Source organism: Conger conger, chromosome 12 (genome assembly GCF_963514075.1).
Source record: "Conger conger chromosome 12, fConCon1.1, whole genome shotgun sequence".
NCBI classification, from domain to species: Eukaryota; Metazoa; Chordata; class Actinopteri; order Anguilliformes; family Congridae; genus Conger; species Conger conger.
Genome location: NC_083771.1, coordinates 46,479,278 through 46,500,897, shown reverse-complemented (window position 1 = coordinate 46,500,897; position 21,620 = coordinate 46,479,278). Strand labels below are relative to the sequence as shown.

The 21,620-nt window shown below is 45.1% G+C and overlaps 1 protein-coding gene across 2 annotated transcripts in view; it reads right to left on the bottom strand.

Moving 5' to 3' along the window:
- The window catches only part of LOC133142182 (PDZ and LIM domain protein 5-like), a 49,814-nt gene extending 28,649 nt beyond the window's left edge, over positions 1 to 21,165 (bottom strand). For both annotated transcript variants that reach the window (XM_061263241.1, XM_061263242.1), the window contains exons 1-3: positions 21,047 to 21,165; positions 15,445 to 15,697; positions 2,937 to 3,088 (exon numbers count right to left, since the gene is read on the bottom strand). In XM_061263241.1, the coding sequence (XP_061119225.1) occupies positions 2,937 to 3,088; positions 15,445 to 15,543 (251 nt within the window). In that variant the 5' untranslated portion in view covers positions 15,544 to 15,697; positions 21,047 to 21,165. The remainder of the gene's footprint in view (positions 1 to 2,936; positions 3,089 to 15,444; positions 15,698 to 21,046) is intronic.
- Positions 21,166 to 21,620: the final 455 nt, after the last annotated feature.

Here is a 21,620-nt window from a genome sequence, read left to right as displayed (position 1 = left end):
CAATCCCAGGTATGTTGTTGTTGTTGTCGCCGCTGCTAAGCTACCTCCCCACCTGTACATCCACGGCTTCCGTTTCAAAACCCCAGAGCCTGGGAATGACCAGGAGGCCAGGAGGCTTCCCAGAAGTGAAAATAAAGGAGGGGGAATTCCATGGAGAGCTGCAAGGCAGTTCAGCGGGGGGATTGGGACAGTCTCTAAAATGGCGGTTGAGTTACAGCAACTGTAACCAATGGATGGCAGTGAAGTATAGTGGTTAGGGAATCAGGCTCGTGATTTTGAGGTTGCGAGTTTGATTGCCAAGTCGGACACAGCCGTCGTGCCCTTGGGTGTGGTGCTTTACCTGCATTGCTTCAGTACCCCGCTGTAAAAAAAAAAAAGCTCAAGCTAAGTTCTGAAAGACAAGTTATTAAGATTAGTTGCTTGACCAGCTTGGCTATGCTGGTTTACCAGCTCATACCCAGCTAGAACAGCATATGACCAGCGTGACCAAGCTGCCCAAGCTGGCATAGCTGGATTCTACAGCAGGGATAACTACCCAGCTGTGTGTGGAGCGTGGTCGAAAGCTTCATAGGGCGACACACAACTGGTAATTGCCTCGTCCAGGTACGGTACGGTACGGGAGGCTACGAGTCTGCACATCCTTGCCGTGACCCCAGCTGGTCAACTGGGCGCATCATGGGCTGCATGCAATGCCATGTATGAAAGGTCCTCCTCTGACTCCACTCTCCGAGCTTAGCGGTAGTCTGCGGTGTGAAGGGAGGCAGCTGTTTTTCGGAGGCGAGAGGCGGACGTCTACACCCTCCCGAGTCAGCACTCGGGGTTTGGAACGTGAACGCGGTCGTTCCAAAAAACCATGATGCGTTAACGTGCGGCCCATGAGAAGTATTCTTCATTCTTTGGATGGCACGTCATTACAGTCTGTTGAATCCCCTGTGCGGACTTGCTTGCCGCTGTATCTCCGCATCACTGCACCAAATATCTGCAGGACCCTTATGAGCTGCTGGGTCATCAATCTCACCGGGCCGGATGGTGGGGGCAGCACACAGGGGTGTGTGGAGAGGCAGGGAGGCCCAATTACTAACCAGCTCTCTCTGATCTCAGCCGTGTCTCCCGGGGCGACCTGGGCTCCAGAAAGGGACCACGGAAACGGATGTTTGGTCCCTGAATGAGGAATAACCCCGCCATTAGGCCCCCGAGGAAGGCCCTGAACCCAAAAACCTCTCCCCGGGGCTTCACCCCTGTTCTTTCGCCCCGCTTGCAACTGTTCGCCCTGGCATTTCTCCCAGGGCATCCTTGCTATGGAGAGCGTGTTCTCAATGGACGTCCCCTGGGAAAAAAAAACAAAAAAAAAACACTCCCTGCCTCAATTTGAAAAAGGCTGTAGAGAAAGCAAGCGTCTCCAACCATAGACATTTTCAGTGGAGGTACAGCATTTGAATAAATAAAAAAAAATGTAAATGTAAAATTTTACGTTTGTCTTATGATTTTTGGAGAATGTTATCCGTGAGATGAGAACGTCAAATAGCTCTGAGTGTGGCCACATGGTTCCATTGTGAAATTCCACAGAGTCGGCATTCCGTAGACCATCAGTGCCATGGTTGCACGACCAGGTTGGCTTGGTAAAGCTCTCGTTTAAGGACCACAAACAAGATGGCAACTGTTCACTGTTCAAGGAGCTCGTGACGTGTCACTAATAAGCCTGCATCGCTCGAATGGCGATCACAAGAACCAGAAATGGTCACGTATAGAAACTACCACGCTTTCCCATCTATCTTTTTATGCATTTGTACAGTAATGTATTTATTTTGCACATGAACGTAGATGAAATGGGTGCAGCTTCTGCAAGTCCTGTAAGTGGTGTTGTGGTGTTGTGTTGTGGTGTTGTGTTGTGGGTTTCCCCCCCCCAACCCCCCCCAACCCCCCCGAGGGCATCAGTAACAGTTCTCCCCAGCCCTACATGAACACACATTCCTCTGTTGCACACAGCCAGGCCGGCCCTGCCCGTCCCTGCCCGGAGCCGTCTGCTCAGCCCAGGAATGCAGGCGGCCATCTTGCAGCGAGGACTCAGCAGGAGTGAAGACGCATGACCAGACAAGATGGAGCTGTCAATGCCTGCCGCTCACCTCGGCACTGCGGCCCACGGGAGGAGTGTTACGGTCCATACCCTGCTGGAACATCCAGCTGTGCCAGCTTGAAAAATGAGCTGGTCTAGCTGGGTATGAGCTGGTAAATCAGCATGGCCAAGCTGGTCATAAAGCTGGTCTAGCTGGGTATGAGCTGGTTAACCAGCATGGCCAAGCTGGTCATAAAGCTGGTCTAGCTGGGTATGAGCTGGTTAACCAGCATGGCCAAGCTGGTCATAAAGGTGGTCTAGCTGGGTATGAGCTGGTCAACCAGCATGGCCAAGCTGGTCATAAAGCTTGTCTAGCTGGTTATGAGCTGGTCAACCAGCTAGTGCTGGTAGCTGTTACATAGCTTGAGATGGTCAAACCATGTCAAGCTGGTCTGAACTGGTCAACTAGCTACCAGTTGTTTCAAAACTAAGCTTGAGCTGTTTTTATCAGCAGGGTAGTAGTCAGTTTGTGCTGACTACAAGTACAAGCTGAGTACAAGCTTTCTTGCAATAACTATTTATATGGCAGTTATATGGCAAAGGAATTATATGGCACTTCTATTAAAATTGCTCTACTTCAGTTCAAAAATATATTGAAATCTCCAGGATTTTTATGTGGTTATAAAATAACTGGAATACTGAGTCAGATTTCAAAATTACAGTACATAGACTCCTGTTACTTACTAACAAAGTGGAAAAATGCAAAATAACTAAACCAAGCAGTAACCCACTCGCAGACTACAGAACCAATTTTCATGTGTTGTTATTTTTGCACAGGAACATTTCAGTACAGTAAACGACACAGTAAATTGAGCATACTTACTTCCGGAGCGAGAGGTTCAGATTGCCGCTGCAGGCCTTGATCTTGTTTTGGGCCTCCAGGTGGTTCATTCCGCTGGTCGGGATGCCGTCGATCGACAGGACCACGTCTCCGACGGCGATGTGCGCCCTCGCTGCCTTCCCCCCATCCGTCAACTGCAAACACAGACAGAGCACCCAGTCACAACCCCTACTGTATCACACAGAGGGAATACCAGAGAAGAAGAGTGTCTGTAGTCCTATCACTGAGACAAGGGAAGAAGAGTTTTGAAGTCCTATCAGAGACCAAAGAAGAAGAGGTTTGTAGTCCTGTCACGGAGACCCTAGAAGAGGTTTGTAGTCCTATCAGAGACCAAAGAAGAAGAGGTTTGTAGTCCTATCACTGAGACCCTAGAAAAAGAGGTTTGTAGTCCTATCACTGAGACCAAAGGAGAAGAGGTTTGTAGTCCTATCACAGAAAAAGAAAAAAGAAAAAGAGGTTTTTCGATTATAAAGAACACATGACAATTTAACAATCTTTACCAATTTTTTTTAAAATTTTTAAAAAAAATGTATAAAACCTGCAAAAGCAAGGGAATAACACTTTGGTGCCATAAATCTACCAGCTAGGCGATGGACATTATTCTTCTCGTAGAGGAAAAGTGGGGCTAATACGAGAGATGAAATGGAAGCTTGTGTGCAGTTTCCACCAAACCAAACCAAGACTTATTTCCAATTGTGTTAATGTCAACTGCTTCCACGTGACTCTGTCCTGGCCTTCATGACACAATTAGCCCTGATAACCGCAAGTTCTACAAGAAAAAACGAAGCACAGCACAGTAGGGCCACAGTAGAACTGGAGCCGAATACTATTTCCATTTAGATACATGCTGATATCCTGAGCCCTACGACAGGAAATAACCCATTATCATAAGCCAATTCCAGAATGCTAACAGGCAATACGAACAGACCACTATCCTGATTCTACTCCATCCTAAAACTGTGCTTTGCTGTGTGTGTGTGTATGTGTGTGTGTGTGTGTGAGTGTGTGAGTGTGTGCGAGTGTGTGTGTGTGAGTGTGTGTGAGTGTGTGTGTGTGTGAGTGTGTATGTGAGTCTGTGTCTGTGTGAGTGTGAGTGTGTGTGTGTGTGTGTGTGTGAGTGTGTGTGTGTGAGTGTGTGTGAGTGTGTGTGTGTGTGTGTGTGTGTGTGTGTGTGTGAGTGTGTGTGAGTGTGTGTGTGTGTGAGTGTGAGTGTGAGTGAAAGAGAGATCCAAATCCTTGTGTAGACTTGCATGCGTGCAAGAATGTAAACAGATCAAACCTTTCTACAGCCAATTTTTCTCAGCCATGAAATTAGTTTTTTTGTTTTTCATATTTTTGGGAGGCCAGGTTCAGGAAAGGAACTTGGGTAGGAGGCTGGGATTTATAAGGAGGCTTGGGGGGGGGTACCCTATCCAGACCTCCTCTACCCCTAAATAGAAAGTACTGGTGGAGGTCGATAATTCAATCAAAGCCCCATTCCTTGCCCGGTTTCTGCAGCCACAATTATGTTTGCATTATTCAAGGTCCTGATATCCATAGGAAGACGTTTGTGTGGGTTTTAAGCACCAAAAACAATCTGTATCCAGCTGTGCATCTCCATTCTCCAGCGCCTCTCATGAGCTTTCCCAAGAGCAGGCTGTTTCAGTGAGCAGGCTGTTTCAGTGAGCAGGCTGTTTCAGTGAGCATGCTGTTTTAGTGAGCAGGCTGTTTCAGTGAGCAGGCTGTTTCAGTGAGCATGCTGTTTCAGTGAGCAGGCTGTTTTAGTGAGCAGGCTGTTTCAGTGAGCAGGCTGTTTCAGTGAGCAGGCTGTTTCAGTGAGCAGGCTGTTTTAGTGAGCAGGCTGTTTTAGTGAGCAGGCTGTTTCAGTGAGCAGGCTGTTTCAGTGAGCAGGCTGTTTCAGTGAGCAGGCTGTTTTAGTGAGCAGGCTGTTTTAGTGAGCAGGCTGTTTCAGTGAGCAGGCTGTTAGTGAGCAGGCTGTTTCAGTGAGCATGCTGTTTCAGTGAGCAGGCTGTTTCAGTGAGCAGGCTGTTTCAGTGAGCAGGCTGTGTTAGTGAGCAGGCTGTTTCAGTGAGCATGCTGTTAGTGAGCAGGCTGTTTCAGTGAGCAGGCTGTTTCAGTGACTGGGTCATTAAGGCTCAGTGATATCGATGAACCTCTGGTCTGATTGGCTGGCTGCCGGGCTCCAAGCGCTTTGATTTGTTCCGGCTAAAAGGGGGCCATGCTGAAGCAAATGGTTTCAATGCCCATTTTATTCAAGTGTCATTTACCTTAGGCTCTCTTTAAAGACACAGGCAGCCTCACACCTTTGGCCTCTACTGTAAGTACAGTAGGCACTAAAGTTGTGTGAGATATGGCAAAGAAGAAGGATTAGAAGTAAGAAGTTTGGCTTATTCTCATTTGCATGAATTATCCTCTAAACAATCAGGTGCCAGCAGCGTTTCGCATTGATCCCCTGGCTTTCCGACTTTGAAAACGAGGCGTTAAATTAAACCGACAAATTTGTGGGTGTCAACAATTTTCTGATTCAAACAATTACATCTAATAGACATCTAAACATCTGTATCAATGATATCTAATTGACATTTTAACATCTGTATAAATTATATCTAATTGACATCTAAACATCGGTATAAATGATATCTAATTCACATGTAAACATCGGTATAAATGATATCTAATTCACATGTAAACATCGGTATAAATGATATCTAATTCACATGTAAACATCGGTATAAATGATATCTAATTCACATGTAAACATCGGTATAAATGATATCTAATTCACATGTAAACATCGGTATAAATGATATCTAATTCACATGTAAACATCGGTATAAATGATATCTAATTCACATGTAAACATCGGTATAAATGATATCTAATTCACATTAAGCACCATGGAGAGGCATAGAAACACATTTGCAGCCTTTTAAGCCTCAGGCGTACCCCTGCTCAGAGTGATGGGACACCCCGGCATGTGACCGACGTTATCACACAGAAATAGCGCGTACACTCAACAATGGCATTCCACACCGTCCAGTCTGACAGCACCCTGATTACAATAAGAGAAATGTGCATCAGGGCACCCGCACTTGTACGGTCTGGGCCAGGAATAGATTCTGTTTATTTTTACCACATAAAAAGAAAGTTAAAAAAAAAAAAAAAATCCCCACAAAAATGTGTGCGTCTTGTAATATTTTCCAGGAATAACAATAAGCCAGTAATGATGGTAGGAGGGAGAGAGAGTTGGACCCGGTGTCGTCCAGGGCTATAATTAACCAGACACAGTGGTGTCCTGTGACAGGCCAGACCTGTGAATTTATCCCTCTGACTTTTTACCAAACAAGGACCTATGTGCACAGTGTGAGAGAGAGAGAGAGAGAGGGAGGGAGAGAGAGGGAGAGGGAGGGAGAGAGGAGGGTGAGGGAGGAAGAGAGGAGGGTGAGGGAGGGAGGGAGAGAGAGAGGAGGGTGAGGGAGAGAGAGAGGAGGGTGAGGGAGGGAGAGAGAGAGAGAGGAGGGTAAGGGAGAGAGAGAGGGAGAGATAGGGAGGGAGAGAGGGAGAGATAGGGAGGGAGGGAGAGATAGATAGATAGATAGGGAGGGAAGGAGGGAGAGATAGGGAGGGAGGGAGAGATAGATAGGGAGGGAGGGAGAAAGTTAGATAGGGAGGGAGGGAGGGAGAGATAGATAGGGAGGGAAGGAGGGAGAGATAGATAGGGAGGGAGGGAGAGAGAGAGGGAGGGAGGGAGAGAGATAGATAGGGAGGGAGGGAGGGTGAGATAGATAGATAGGGAGGGAGGGAGAGAGAGAGAGGGAGGGAGGGAGAGAGATAGATAGGGAGGGAGGGAGAGAGATAGATAGGGAGGGAGGGAGGGTGAGATAGATAGATAGGGAGGGAAGGAGGGAGAGATAGATAGGGAGGGAGGGAGAGAGAGAGAGAGAGGGAGGGAGGGAGAGAGATAGATAGGGAGGGAGGGAGGGTGAGATAGATAGATAGGGAGGGAGGGAGGGTGAGATAGATAGATAGGGAGGGAGGGAGAGAGAGTAATAAGGATCATTATATCAACAGAGGTGACAAATTCCATTCCAACAAATTCCAGTCAAACAAACAACTACTGGGAAGCTGTGTTAACTGTTTTCTGGGGACTGTACTATGTACAGTACATTATAAGCAGTATTCTAAATTTCCAGAATGAGCAAACTTTCCAGTCATGGGCACGAGAGAAATGGAATGTTCAGAAAATACCACACAGCAGATCTCACTCACGTCCTTCACGCCCTAACAAACATTTTAACCAAAACATCATGAATCTGTGGTTGACTCACAGATTTGAAATTTTACTGATAAGAGAAGAATCATACTTCCTAAAAAACGATTGGATTCAGTAAAAACTGATCAAACGTTTTCACAAAGTAATTTCAGGAAATGCGTTAAATTAACTGAGACATTTATTAAAAAGCCACCAGATTGATATTAAAACTTCTATCTACCCGAGTAGGGCTCAGCACCTTAGAGGCTTGTATAAGTAACTTCTTTTAAAAACACAAAACCAAACCGCAACAAACCAAACGAGCTGCCCACATTTAGTGCCTCTGCTCATGACTGTATAATCCTCAGTTAGGGGGAAAACAAGAGAATGATTCTGTCCAAAAAAAGCAACTGGAAGTGTGGCCCCAATTAAGCCCATACCAGTGCAGCCTGAAACCCGGCAGTCCATCCCGCCGTAGAGGCACTTCCATAAAAAGCCAAACAATGTTTTCTGTAATTAGTGACTTTCCCTCCAGGGAATCATGGCGGAAAAGGGTATAATTTGCTCAAAGGCTTCTCAGAGGTGGAGTTTCGTTGAATGATTTCAGTCAAAGTGGCGGGCTCGTGTTTCTGGTGAAACGCCATGAATAAACGTGTACAGTCACGCGTCTGGAGAACGGGAGACGCCTGCCTCGCGTCGCGCCGGGAACCCAAACAGAGTCAGAAACCGGACCGTAAACTCGGACCCTGGGCCCGGCACGCTGACTTCCTGAAAGAAAATATACCGCAGAAATACTCACTGTGGCATTCGTACTGAATGTATGGGTGTGTTATGATTTATAATATGTGTCGTAGGCGTGTTTGAAAAGCCCATCTAGGGGCAAGCGCTGGAAATGAGCATATGCTATAAATGTGGTGATACATTGCATTGGATTTGTTTTCACACTATTCTATGTTTAAATGTATTTGTGCCTATCAAATACACATTAAGTAAATAAATGCAAGCTGGTACTTCAAACTCCCAGCAATGTATTTGACCTTCAAACACTTTTCTGCGGTCGATTGATCTTGCTTGGTTCAATTGAGCCAGCCAAGAGGACTAGAAGGCATGGTTTGCACTTATTGCCAAATCAACTGGGATTAATTTTGCACCTTGTTTCATAGGTTCCAAAAGACCCAGACAAGCTCAGTAAAGCATAGAACAGTGCATTTCAGAACAAGCAACGAAAAGGGCATTCTTGGCCCATTCTTTGCTTTTAATATTAAAATGGATAAGCTTAAAATACTACTGCTGATGCTTAAAATACTATTAATCTGTGTTTTATTCGCATGAAATAGATATAATATCTCAAGAGACTTCCTGGTTAAATAAAGGGAAGAAAAAAATGTCATTTTCATGCGACTCCAGGAGATGTCTTCTAGAAGAACATGGTATCAAAGAGATACTGAAAGCAGATTGTTTCCTGACTGCCAGCACGCCGCCTGTAGCTAAGACTCACAGACGGTGTGCAACAGAGGTGTAAAGTCCAGGGGTGAAATGGTAAATGGTTGGCATTTATATAGCGCCTTTATCCAAAGCGCCGTACAATTGATGCTTCGCATTCACCCATTCATACACCAACAGTGATTGGCTGCCATGCAAGGCGCCAACCAGCTCGTCAGGAGCATTTGGGGGTTGGGTGCCTTGCTCAGGGACACTTCGACACACCCAGGGTGGGGGATTGAACCAGCAACCCTCCGACTGCCAGAAGACCGCTCTTACCGCCTGAGCCATGTCGCCCCTGAGAAAGTAAAAGTCCTGACGTGTGTTTCTTCCATCGTGATCTCAGCCAGCTCATTCCACTCATTAGGTCTGCCTCCTTAACTAATTAGCAAATCCATGGTTCCCTCTGAGACTCCTTCCTACTGAGTTTTTGTTTTCTTTCACCTCACAAGCTCACTTTTTGGGGGTTCAGGGCCTGGTCGTGATTCCTGTCTCCCTGTAAAAAGGTTGCAAGGTCCTTAACCCTGCATTGGTCCAGGGGAGGATTGTCTCCTGCTTAGTCTAGTCAACTGTACGTCGCTCTGGATAAGAGCGTTGGCCAAATGCCATTGATGTAATGTAAAAAGTGCTACACAAATAAAATGGATTTAAACTGAACTTCCTCGTGCTCTTGAATACTTCTTTGAAGCTGGGTACTCCCTTAATTTGGTGGAAGGCCAAGGATATCCTCAAGTGCTGGACCCCAAGTTCAATCCTACAGCACTTCCAGTAGCCGTCTTTTTCGACAAACGTAATGAACCATTGGGATGAAATTTTCAGTAAATTTGAAAGCTTCCTGAATGGGACTACGACATGTCTAAATTACTCCACAGTGGTTGAGGTCCAGAATTGGATGAATTTAGGAACCATGAAGTGTGTGTGTAGTAAACTCATCAGTGTTGTTCTGAACAGTGGAGGGTTATTATTGTTCCTTTGGCTAAAATAGCATCTCTCTCTTTCGTCAGGGTCTGTAATTAGGAAACCACATTTGGAGTCCGTTGGACTGAAAGATGCATTTGAACCAAGGGGAACATTTTGTTTCCCTCTGAAACTCCAGTTGAATAGTAGGGCAATGGTGAGTGTAAGGGTAATTTTCTTAATTGATTCTTAATTGACAATGTGTGTTAACATAAAGACAATCATGTGATTAAGAATAACCTTTTATTTTGAATCCTTATTACTATTAGACCACTTTCTGAATTAAATGCTTACAAGGAGTCTTTCTCTGTCCCTCTCCCAATAGACAGACAGCCTTTGACCTTAATGTCTCTGCTTCTCAGCTAGTACATTCCGGTCTTACAGCAAGGTCAACAAGGGGTATTCAGAAGTGAAAATACTGATAAATGTTAGTGGCCAGCTTCATGTCTTTTTGTTTTGGTGAAGCCCCCCCTTATGGGAGAAATTACTAAAAACTGTATATAAGTCTTACTGTGTCTGATTCAAAGCCGGTAAGCTTTCTCACTTTCTGTTATTTCTTCGCAAATAAATATGAAAGTTAAACTCAAGTGTAGCTATCGTTGTTTTACTGGGATCTGTTTCATCAGACGATGCTCACCAGTGAAATGTTATTTTTCCACATTTTTCCCGTACGTGAGAAAAGACGTGGGAAGAAATCCCAGGAGGAACCCGGCTATAGAGGGGGAGCCCATCCTCCGCTGGGCTGCAAGGCGTAATGGTAGATGTACGTAACAAAAATATGATAATAAATCCAATATAACCATTCAAATTAGTTGGACAGGTTACAAAGAGGAAATATACTTGCTCTGGAAAAGATATAACAGAAATGTTGTGATGACATGCAAGGAACATTAGGAGACCTGGTTATTGTATAAGCATATTTCGCCAAGGAAAATCATAGTGCCAACTATGGTCAATAATTACGTATGTATACTGAAGCAAGCGCTCTCTGTGGGTATGTGAACCCGGGGTGGGGATGCAAGCCTGTTCTGTCATCCCTAAAATGGTAGTAAAAACACTAACCTTTAAACGGATGAGTCATAGACAACCCGTGAAAGAGAGACTGCCAATTCTATTTGATCTTATTATGAATTGGAGCCAAACGGTCTGGAATGAGCTCCTAGCAACAATGCTAACCATGCAGGCTAAATTCTTGCTTTACCATTAATGGTAAAACTTGTATCATTAGTATAACTGCACAAAAACACACGTATTTCAGCCAAGGCTCACAAATTCCACACTATCCCGCAGACAACAGTGATAAGTTGCTCAGACATTTTAGCAACACAAAGTTACTACTATCTCAGTTAGCAGGCTCAATGGCTAGCGGCTAACTAGTGGCTACCACCATTGCCATCATGTAAGCTAGCCTGGCTAGTAACCAGCTGCCCAGCTAGCAGCAATGTTGGTCAGCCATGGGTCATGCCCCAATGGGCACACTTCCTTACTATGCAACTTGCATTACATTACATTTACATTACATTAATGCCAGAGCACGTACATTTGATTAGACTAAGCAGGAGACAATCCTCCACTGGAGCAATGCAGGGTTAAGGGCCTTGCTCAAGGATCTTATAGCGGCTACACTGGGGATTCTTTAAAACAGTATTTCTGTGTGAAACTTCAATCACTAGTGGCCAATAAACAACATATTTATGACACTAACTAATTTTCGTCGAAAATTTCTGTTAGATATTCAGTTATAGTCGAAGGTCCTGCATTGTTAAATGCAGGAAGTGTTCCTACCCAAACTAAACTTTCAGCCAGGCCTCTAATGGCATTCTTAGGCCTACCCTCTCCAGCTGCCAACAGAGATTAAAAAATGTCCACTGACAGGAAGAGCCCTTATCTGCCACCAGCCATTATCTACGGTGGCCCGACTGCGCCATTAAACAGGACCGTGAGTCACGCTCCTCCGTGCTGAGACTCAACATGCATTTCAGACATGCAATGGCCTCTGATGGCTTCAGACAGACGAATGGGACACTGCAACAAACAAAAAAAAAGTCTGTCCGAAGAGTTTTAGTCGGGTAATGACTAAACCCCCGATTAGAAAATATTAGGTTGTTTAGGTTACTGTTCTTTATGAAATGAAATGCATTGTTTTTCAGTGGTAGGGTAAATATTGCAGTTTTGTTTTGTCTTTCATGAAGGCATGACTGTGGTGCCAAAAAATGTGTATGTGTATGTGGTTTTTCAGTCGGTTTTTGTGGGTATAGCGCAAATACTGTATATATTTGTCTGTGCATATTATTATTATTTTTTATCGTGATCTTGTATTATTTTATCTGATTTGTTTCATTTTTGTTTTATTATTGCTTGCATAATTTGTTTGGGTGAGATGCCTTTATAATCCCTCATGGCGTTTTTATCTCACCTGCACAATTTGTTTTATTATTTGCCTTATACTTCTATTGTTGTCTTATAAATAAATAAAATAAAATAAAATAAAAATACTGTTTCCTTGACAAGTGAAATGTCCCTAACCCATTGGCAAATCTGGAAATAAGTAAAACACTCACCTCATTGACAATATTTTGTTTTTAGCAAATAAATAATAGAAATAAGTCTAAATATTAGCCTCCAATACTTGAGAACCTTTTTTGTTTTGACAGTGAACTTCAGGTCCCAGTACTATTGTAAATGACCAGACAAGAGGGAAACACAAGCAAGGGCCCACTTAGCACAGTTCTGTCAGCCATGGCCTCACAGTCTGCACAGGTACAGAAACACAGCCATGGCCTAACACACAGCACAGGTACAGAAACACAGCCATGGCCTCACACACAGCACAGGTACAGAAACACAGCCATGGCCTAACACACAGCACAGGTACAGAAACACAGCCATGGCCTAACACACAGCACAGGTACAGACACACAGCCATGGCCTAACACACAGCACAGATACAGAAACACAGCCATGGCCTAACACACAGCACAGGTACAGAAACACAGCCATGGCCTAACACACAGCACAGGTACAGAAACACAGCCATGGCCTAACACACAGCACAGGTACAGAAACACAGCCATGGCCTAACACACAGCACAGGTACAGAAACACAGTCTTGTGGGTGATAACGAGAGGCAGGGCAGCACAGGAGACAGGGGCTTGAAATGTCCTTGTTGTGCGTCTGATTCCCAGCTGGGATGTGGCTAAAGTGGCAAAGTACTTAACCCGCATTGTATTTGTAAAATAGACAAATACAAGGAGTAAGATATAAGACGTACTTTATCGAACCCCGTGGGGTACTCTGCATTTGACCCATCCTAGTTACTTAGGAGCAGTGGGCAGCCACAGTGCAGCGCCCAGGGACCAGCTCCAGTTTAGAGGCCAGTGCTAGTGCCATAAGGATGGCCTGTAGCGTAGTGGTTAAGGTGTGTGACTGGAACCCACAAGGTCCGTGGTTCGATCCCCGGTGTAGCCAGAATAAGATCCGCACAGCCGTTGGGCCCTTAACCCCGCATTGCTCCAGGGGAGGATTGTCTCCTGCTTAGTCTAATCAACTGCACGTCGCTCTGGATAAGAGCGTCTGCCAAATGCCACTAATGTAATGTGCACTCAATGCAGAAAGTGAGGTGACAGATCACGGGCCTGGAGTGGTACAAACAGGGATTTCTTTGTTGGGTAGCGCTCCCGTTGGGTGGTTTTTAGCGAAGCTTCTGGCCATCAGAATCAACTCAACCGGCAGACTCATCGGCTTCGTGATTAATGCAGACCACCTGGGACTCATACTGGCCAAGCTGGACCAAACTGGGCCAAACTCAAGGCACTTTGTCTCCTGTGCTCATAGAAAAACAGGAGCAGAAAATAAAAGAGCAATTTATGATCCCGAAGCAGTATCGCTTCTCCATCCGAAGATCAACGTGAAGGCCAAGGTAAAATGGCAAAATAAAATGTAAAGGATGCCAAGTCAGCCACAGTGGAACAGAGGAATTGTCTGGACATCGTATTTGTATTTTGTCTGTATGCCAGTACGCTTTTCACAACTAACGTTAACTCCAATCAGTTGCTTTCTTCCCATAGGGGAGTTTTTTCTCACCACTGTTTGAGGTGTTTACCTCCTGTGCTGTCTGGGGCTCAGGGCTGGCATTTCTCCTGTTTCTCTGTAAAGCGTCTTTGTGACAGACCACTGAGAAAAGCGCTACACAAATAACATTTCAATTGAACTAAATTATAAAGAGCTGTTTATTATTTTTAATGAGAGATTTGGATGTCCTCATGGATTGTGTACCCTCTTAATGCCACATTGCATCAGGAACATACGTAAGATTGGTATTCTATACTAACACAAGCAGTTTTCATCAGCCTAAGACAGAGAGGACACTGCTTCCTTTTTCTGAGATGTGCGGAAGGAAATGGTTCTGATTGAACTGATACAAGAGGTCATTGGAACCGTTTCTGCAAAAAAAAAAAAAAAAAAAAAGGAAAAGTTTGATAAAACTCTCAACTGTTAACAAGCCTAACCTGCATTGTGTTACTACATTTTCTCAACTTTCTCAAATCATCTCAATTTGTGATGGAGCCACTTCATGTTGGGCTCGGGCCTAAAAGGGTTAACTAGAGTTTCTGAAGGCAGTGGAAGACATTGTGGCTCAACTACAGATAACAGTAGCATGGACAAAGGGACCACACACTTACACAAACAGGCACACACTCGCACACCCAAGATAAAGGCAGCAAATGCACAATACCTCGCCACTGCGACAGGAGAAGAAACCACACAAGGAAGTGTTTAATGTTAAATCAACTCAGATGAATTATATTTGACTATGACAGAGTAAATTTGATTCCCTCCGAACGCATTCAGGAGACGCTCCGTTAGAGCTGAATTAGCACCAAACATGTTGCTGTGCATTTCAGTAAGACTGATGTTACATCATTTCCTGAGTGGGCTCGAAGAGTGTTCTCAGAGAGGAGTGGCCTTCGCACCAGCTGTTGTTATTGTGTACAACACTGTCCATCAACCTCTATGCCAGCTAAAATTACATTACTGCTGCTAACATTGAATGATTATCGTTTCCAAGGCTAAAGATCATTGGGTGGGGTCATCATGCCAGGTAGTCTGCTCGTCATGGTCTGAGTAACATGACACTTTTCAAACCTAAAAGTGATTTCAAAGTCCCAATTCCAGACTTTCAGGGAAATAAATGTTCTTGAAACCTCGTTTTGAAAGGTGTCCACGCTTATCCAAAAAGGGCTGTGCGGGTGCAGGTTTTTGTTTTAGCCCAACACTACGACACCTGAATCTAATGACCTAACCATCCTCTTCAATCAACCTTCATGAGTTGAATCCGGTGTCGGAGTGCTGGCCTAAAACAAAAGCCCACACCCACGTTGGCCATTTTTCAGATAAGACTGCATGCACCGGTTCTAAACGAACATGCCCCGACTCGAGACCTAAAGATGGTGCAAGCAGGCAAAGAGAAGAGGACGAACGGTGTGACTTCCTCATCTCGGTGGTGTCTGGAGGTCTGAGGTAATGAGGCGGCCTCTTTCATTGCATTCCCAGAAACAATCGGACCGAGAGAGGGAGAGCAGACCTGGGTTTTGGATTCATAGGTTCCAATACACCCGACAAGCTCAGCAAAGCGTCGACAAGTATTTGATTCCCAAACAAGCACGTATTTGACCCAGGTCTGGAGAGAATTGATGAGGGAGAGAGAGAGAGTGTGGCATACACAGGTGAGAAATGGACCAGGGTGAGATTTTGGGCGGGGACAGGGGGGGGCGGACAAGGGGGTGAATGTGACTCACCCTGGAGATGGTGAGGGGCATGTTGAAATCCTTCCCCCCCTGCAGTCTGAAGCCCCACGGCCCGGGACCCCCCAGGGCCACACTGTAACTGCCGCTCATGGTCAGCTGGTCCCGCTCACACCAGTTGATTGGTCAGCTGGTCCTGCTCACACCAGTCGATTGGTCACTGCAGGCGAGTGCGTCCTGATGCTCCCAGCTCACAAAATGGCCTCCTACCTGGTGCTCCCAACTCACAAAATGGCCTCCTACTGTCCTGCAAGGCGACAAGTAAAATAATTAATCTCAGCGCGCTGCAAAAAAAAAAAAAAGAAAGTCAATCTCAACTAGTGTTTTAGTGCCTTATATTTAGATTCATGAATTTTATTAGTATTACTTTCGTGCGAAATAAGACATTGTGCCAAAGGGAGTGAGACAGTTTGAGTCATTCCTAGATTTGGGTTTTCAGCATTCCTGCAGTCACCGGCATCGCCCAGGCTGCAGTGAAGTGAACAGCACCACACACGCCCAGCTAAAGCACACGCACGTCTGCCCGCACACGCTCCAACACTTTATTTATATGTAGAGAGGCCTAGTGGCTGAGGTACATGACTGGGACGATAGCTACTCATAGCCACGATAAGATCCGCACAGCTGTTTGGGCCCTTGAGCAAGGCCCTTAACCCCACATTGCTCCAGGGGAGGATTGTTTACACACAGAAACAACACACAGAGCTGTGCCCTGGGCCCTGTTTCATGGCGGAGTTAGCTGGATAAGTCAGTAAAACCCAGAACACCCCTAAATCTGGAGCATGGACTGCAATGAAACGAGCCGTTTCACTCAGCCAAGTTACCCAGCTAGATCATCAAACCTTTTTTTACATTTTTATTCCTAGCCATTGATTCGTGCTTTTATTCAAAGTGCATGTCTTAAGCCTTAGGTAATAACTATTTGCGCTTCCATTGCACTGATATCACACGAGGCAGGGGATTCAGCACAGGGGATCTGTTAGCATTTCAGGTAAAGGTCTCCTGGAAAACCTAAGCCTGTGTTGGGAATGAAATGACAGCCCTTGAGAAGAAACAGGGCCACTGTTCATCTACTAATTTGTGTTTATGTTATATTATTTATATCTCACAGAGAGGGGACTATCCCAAAATAAGGAGCACTGGACAACTGCATACAGAGCTCGAAGCAATAGACACCGTTTGATGTTTGGTGACTCTGAGGAAGGCGTCGTAGACGTGGAAACATCAGTCTTGTTTCCAGTGTTTTGCTCTGAGCTCAAAGGGCTCCTTAATTCAGGCTAGCCCCTGTGAAGCCCAGGTGAGGAATCCTTCACGACAGAAAAATACCTATCGGCGAACAAAACCCTGCTGGAGGACCCAGTGTTTTTTAAGCTGCGTGGCAGGGGCGTGGTGTGCGGGAGGAATCCGGGGACCGTAGGTTACGTAGGCACACACCTGGACTATGTTTCTAATTAGTCCAGGCTGCTAAATGTGCACTCTTTCCGCCGCAGGAAGTGTCTGAGACCAGGGGACCACGGACAAGAGAGAGCTGAAAAGCGACAGAGCAAAAGCAATGGTTTGGTTTTGATTTATTTTACTTATTATTCTTTTTACCCGCTTCCTGTGAGGGTGACGGGCGGAGGCTTTTTGTTTATTTTTATCTTTGCTCTCGCTCTCTCTTCCTTCCCCGGTCCGCATTGTGAAATAAAAACGCCGGTGCAATCCGGAATTTCTGTATCTCCCCGTGTCCAGCTCGGCTCTCCTCTGCGGGGGGTGTCCCAGCCAGTTCTCTTCTCCCAGCCTATCCTCTCTAATGCCCTCACCCTATCCCCCAATCAGATTAGCACCTCCCAAATATCTCCCATTCCCATTGGTTGGGCCACTGCCCATGGCTAGATCATGCCCTCCACTCTTCATTGTTGCTTTAATAATTCCTGGAGGCTTCTTTGCAAAGTATTTCCTGGAAAAAACGTCAGCCTACATTTTTTAAATAGTTTTTGAATGAGCACCAGGATAGTAGTCAATTCCACTGACATTTGCGTGCCTTAAATGATCCATTGACGTAATAAATACTAGATTATTTGTTCCCCCTTTCCAAAGCAGCTTCCACTTGTGATTAGAGAATTAGCCAGAGATTCACCCAATTTACCTTAACTTCGCTGAATCAGGAGAAGGCCCGGAGTCTGCTGACCAGGCCTAATCTAATTTAAAGTCACACAATGTACATCCTATTTATAAGAATATTTAGCCCATCATTCATTTCTATTGTATCTTACTTGTATGTCTCATTGTGCAGTATTTTCAAATTATTTTTGGGCAGATGGAATTCATTTGATTTGATTTGTATTGCACTTTTTAGAGAGGACTGTCACACAGACACTTTCCTGAGTAGCAAACAGGCAAACAGCAGGTCTGAACCCTTAAATAGCAAGCACTCAAGGTAAAAAGAACTCCCCAGCAGGGAGAAAATCCCTCAAACAGTGGCGAGAAACAGCAGGAACAGCAAAGCAAACATGTACTCCTGTTTAAAACGGGGCCAGAGTTTTACAAAAGAGGAGACTGTTAGTGTAGTTCCAGGAATACCCCAAAGCCAATGAAGGTCACATGTCCACTCATGACACACTGGTGCCCAGAACAGCTGTGCTTTCCAGGGATAAACAGCAGACACCGGCCGACCAATGACCAGGCAGAGACTGGGTTGCTAAGAGACCAGATTACCACAGAGCCCTGTCACTGTCTCAACATTCTCCGTGTTCTGAGTTCTGGCCAAAGACTCTTATAAGGGCCAGAGTGAAGCCGGGCTGAGGGGTGCTTCTGGGCCAGAGCTGAAGATGAGGCGGACAGGAGTCGTGTGACATGCACTAAAACCTCCAACACCAGCCCATTACATTACATTACATCACATCTCCAAACCCAAAACCCAGCCCCAAACCCAAAACACAAACACGTGTTAGAAAACGAACGCGTCTGGCCAAAAGCCGTATGTCGCAGAGCTACCCCAGCTCCATGGAGGTGGGCAGTCCTCCTGCGGGGAACCCGGCCAGGGACACCCTAAAATCCTGCCCCACCCCACTGCATCCAGCCACACCTGGAGCAGAGGTCAGGGGCCAGAGGTCAGGGGCCAATGCAATCCGTCAGGTGCTATGGCCGACCACGGGGATCATCAAATCTGGCCCTCGAATCCAAATCCGGCCCCGGTTTTATTTTCTGGACGTTACATTACAGTTATTTAGCTGACACTTTTATCCACAGCAATTTAAAGTCGATTAGACTAAGCAGGGGCCAATCCCCCCAGAAACAATGTGGAGTAAAGGGCCTTGCTCAAGGGGCCCAACAGCTACACTGATTTTATTGTGGCTACACTGGGGCTTAAACCACCAACCTTCCAGGTCCCAAACAAGCACCTTAGCCACTAGGCTATAGCACCTTAGCCGCTAGGCTACAGGCTGCCTATATGATACAGGTTAACACCTGGCTCTTGCCCTCGCCAAACGCAACCTCTGATGAAGCATTGTGTAACGACAGCACAACCTGGGTGATTCAGGGTGCAAGTCTGGTCTGGAGTAGCTTCAGCTGGCACTGCCAAGGTTAAAAAAAAAAAGCTATCCAGACAGAGACAGAGCTATGCCACAACATGATCAGTCATACACTAGCACTCCCCTGCGCCTTTTAGAAAACAACTTGAAAGTTTGAGTAAGAACATGGACTCTGCCAGTGCGGAGTAGGGTTGGAGTGAAAACCTGTAGGATGGTAGATCTCCAGGAACAGGGTTGGGCAGCCCTGCTCTAGCTGTTGAATTTGAATGAGGTGTACTTTGTTAGGGTTGGAGTGAAAACCTACAGGATGGTAGATCTCCAGGAACAGGGTTGGGCAGCCCTGCTCTAGCTGTTGAAGGAGGTGTGTTTTGTTAGGGTTGGAGTGAAAACCTACAGGACGGTAGATCTCCACGAACAGAGTTGTGCAGCCTTGCATTAATGGTACAGCCTTTTTGCTCACTAGCAACACCAGCCGTTTGATCAGGTGCCTACTTTATTAAATCTGTGCACACTCTCAGGAAGAAAGTAAAATGTGAGTGTGCATGAAATGTCTTCCTCAAGCTCACCCCTACCTTTCAGTCACAAGCCCAAGTTTTACTCCACGACCAGCAGTGTCGAAAATGCGTGCAGCACATTTGGCCATTCCACCATGGGAGACGACCACAACTATTTTGCAATTACGACAAGTAGCACTTTTACAGAGAGGGATTCAGAGAGGAAGTTATGTCTGAGCCAACCACAGCCAGCATCTGCATGGCGCACAGATCTGCTAACTTCCTATCCAGCACTTCCTGTTTCGCGTATTTCGCTACTTCTCCAGCAGTCGTGTTCCGTTATAATAGAATAACTGCAGTTGGTTTCGCACAGACGGTTTCGACGTAGATCGCAAATGGACTTGGACTCCACAATTTTTTATTTGTAATCAACAATTCACAGGTGGCTACATTTCAGATTCTCAGCTTTTATTTATTTTTATAAACATTTTTGGTGTTACCCTGTAGATATTACATTACATTACATTACATTACATTACATTAATGGCATTTGGCAGACGCTATTATCCAGAGCGACGTACAACAAAGTGCATACCCATAACCAGGGATATTACAGCAATATGTGTATACACACAAATGTGTCCCAAACATTATGGAGCTCACTGTATCTGAGCCCAATCGGAGCAATTCTGTATGTTCTCTGTTAGAGTTTATTTAACACAGAACGTTTAACTGTACACGTCTTTCCATTTAGGAAAAAAAAAAAAATGCACTGAGATCAAATTGGCATCTGTGTTTTGACAGTTTGACAAAGTCTTGCAGCGAGGGTACCGCCAGTCTAATTGAAAGGTTAGAGAAACCGCACTTAACATTTAAACAATGGCAAGTATGGAATAGCTATAAATAGTTCGTGCAACGATAAGTTGAACTTTTGTTATGAGTATGAGTGTTGATTAAAGCTAGACAATGTATGCCTGCCTAGCTACAGTCATCAGACATGTCGACCAGACTAGCTACTTAATACCACCGGTACTAGTCTGCATAGAAACAACCAAGTCTCTGCTTGTCCTGACACACCCAACCCCCTCCCTCGGAGGCACGATGTCCTAAAAATCTGTAATCTGTAAAACACTACATCACATCTTCCGCACAGTAATTCAATCATAGCACATGAATGGAAGCAAAGCTAAATGAGATTGAAATCGAGGAAATAAGTACTAATTTATGGTTGATTGACTGAAATAAATCTATAACCCCATAACATGGTACCACATATGGTTTTTCAAATAAATACATTCTCTACAACTCTCTTGGGGAGAATACATCACATAGCGATGAGTATAAAGTAGCCTATTTCATGTCAAAAGTTAGTCTTACATGGCGGCTACGGAATTTTAAAGTTACAGCGTGCGCAGGTAAAGAGCCGGAGGCGATAAATTCAGACGGTTACATCCTTGGTGTTGACCAACTACCTTCTTATTATACGTAGCGTTATAGTAACCGTCGTGTGATTTTTAACCGTAGAAAGCGGCATATTTCACAGAAGCTGAATTTAGGCTGAAGTTTGCGCGTCGTCAGCGCACTCACCTATTTGACGGCAGCTGCAGTCTGACTCCGTCCCGTGGTCCCGCAAGAGTACGAGTAATGCACTGTCTACCGGTTACAAACCCAGGCGCTTGACTTCCGCGTCCTCCACATGCGTCAACTCACACTTTGGTCACGTCACAGCGACAGAAAAGGATATAAATGTTGTATTTAGGTCATAATTTTAATAGAGTGCATATATGAAAACAGTTTTCCACTTACAGTAGAATTCTGGCTCTTAACTGCCAAAATAATATGTTCTGGGAATCGGTCAAATTTGAGTTTCAAATTCATTCGTGTGAATGTAGTAAATCAAATTTGATTTTCAAATTGAAATGTCACCGAGTACTATATGTAGGAACATCGGAGGAACATACGAGTTCCATCACATGGAACTATGAAATATTAGCAAAATAGCAAATAATAGCAAAATGAAATATTAATGTTATGATCATAAGTGATGTCCATCCACTTCGCAACTCCAATCAGAGTCTACAGGTATATAAACAACCTTCGAGTGGAGAGGGTCTCTACAACCTGACCAACAGCATCTCCTCTTGAGAATCAGCAGAGCATA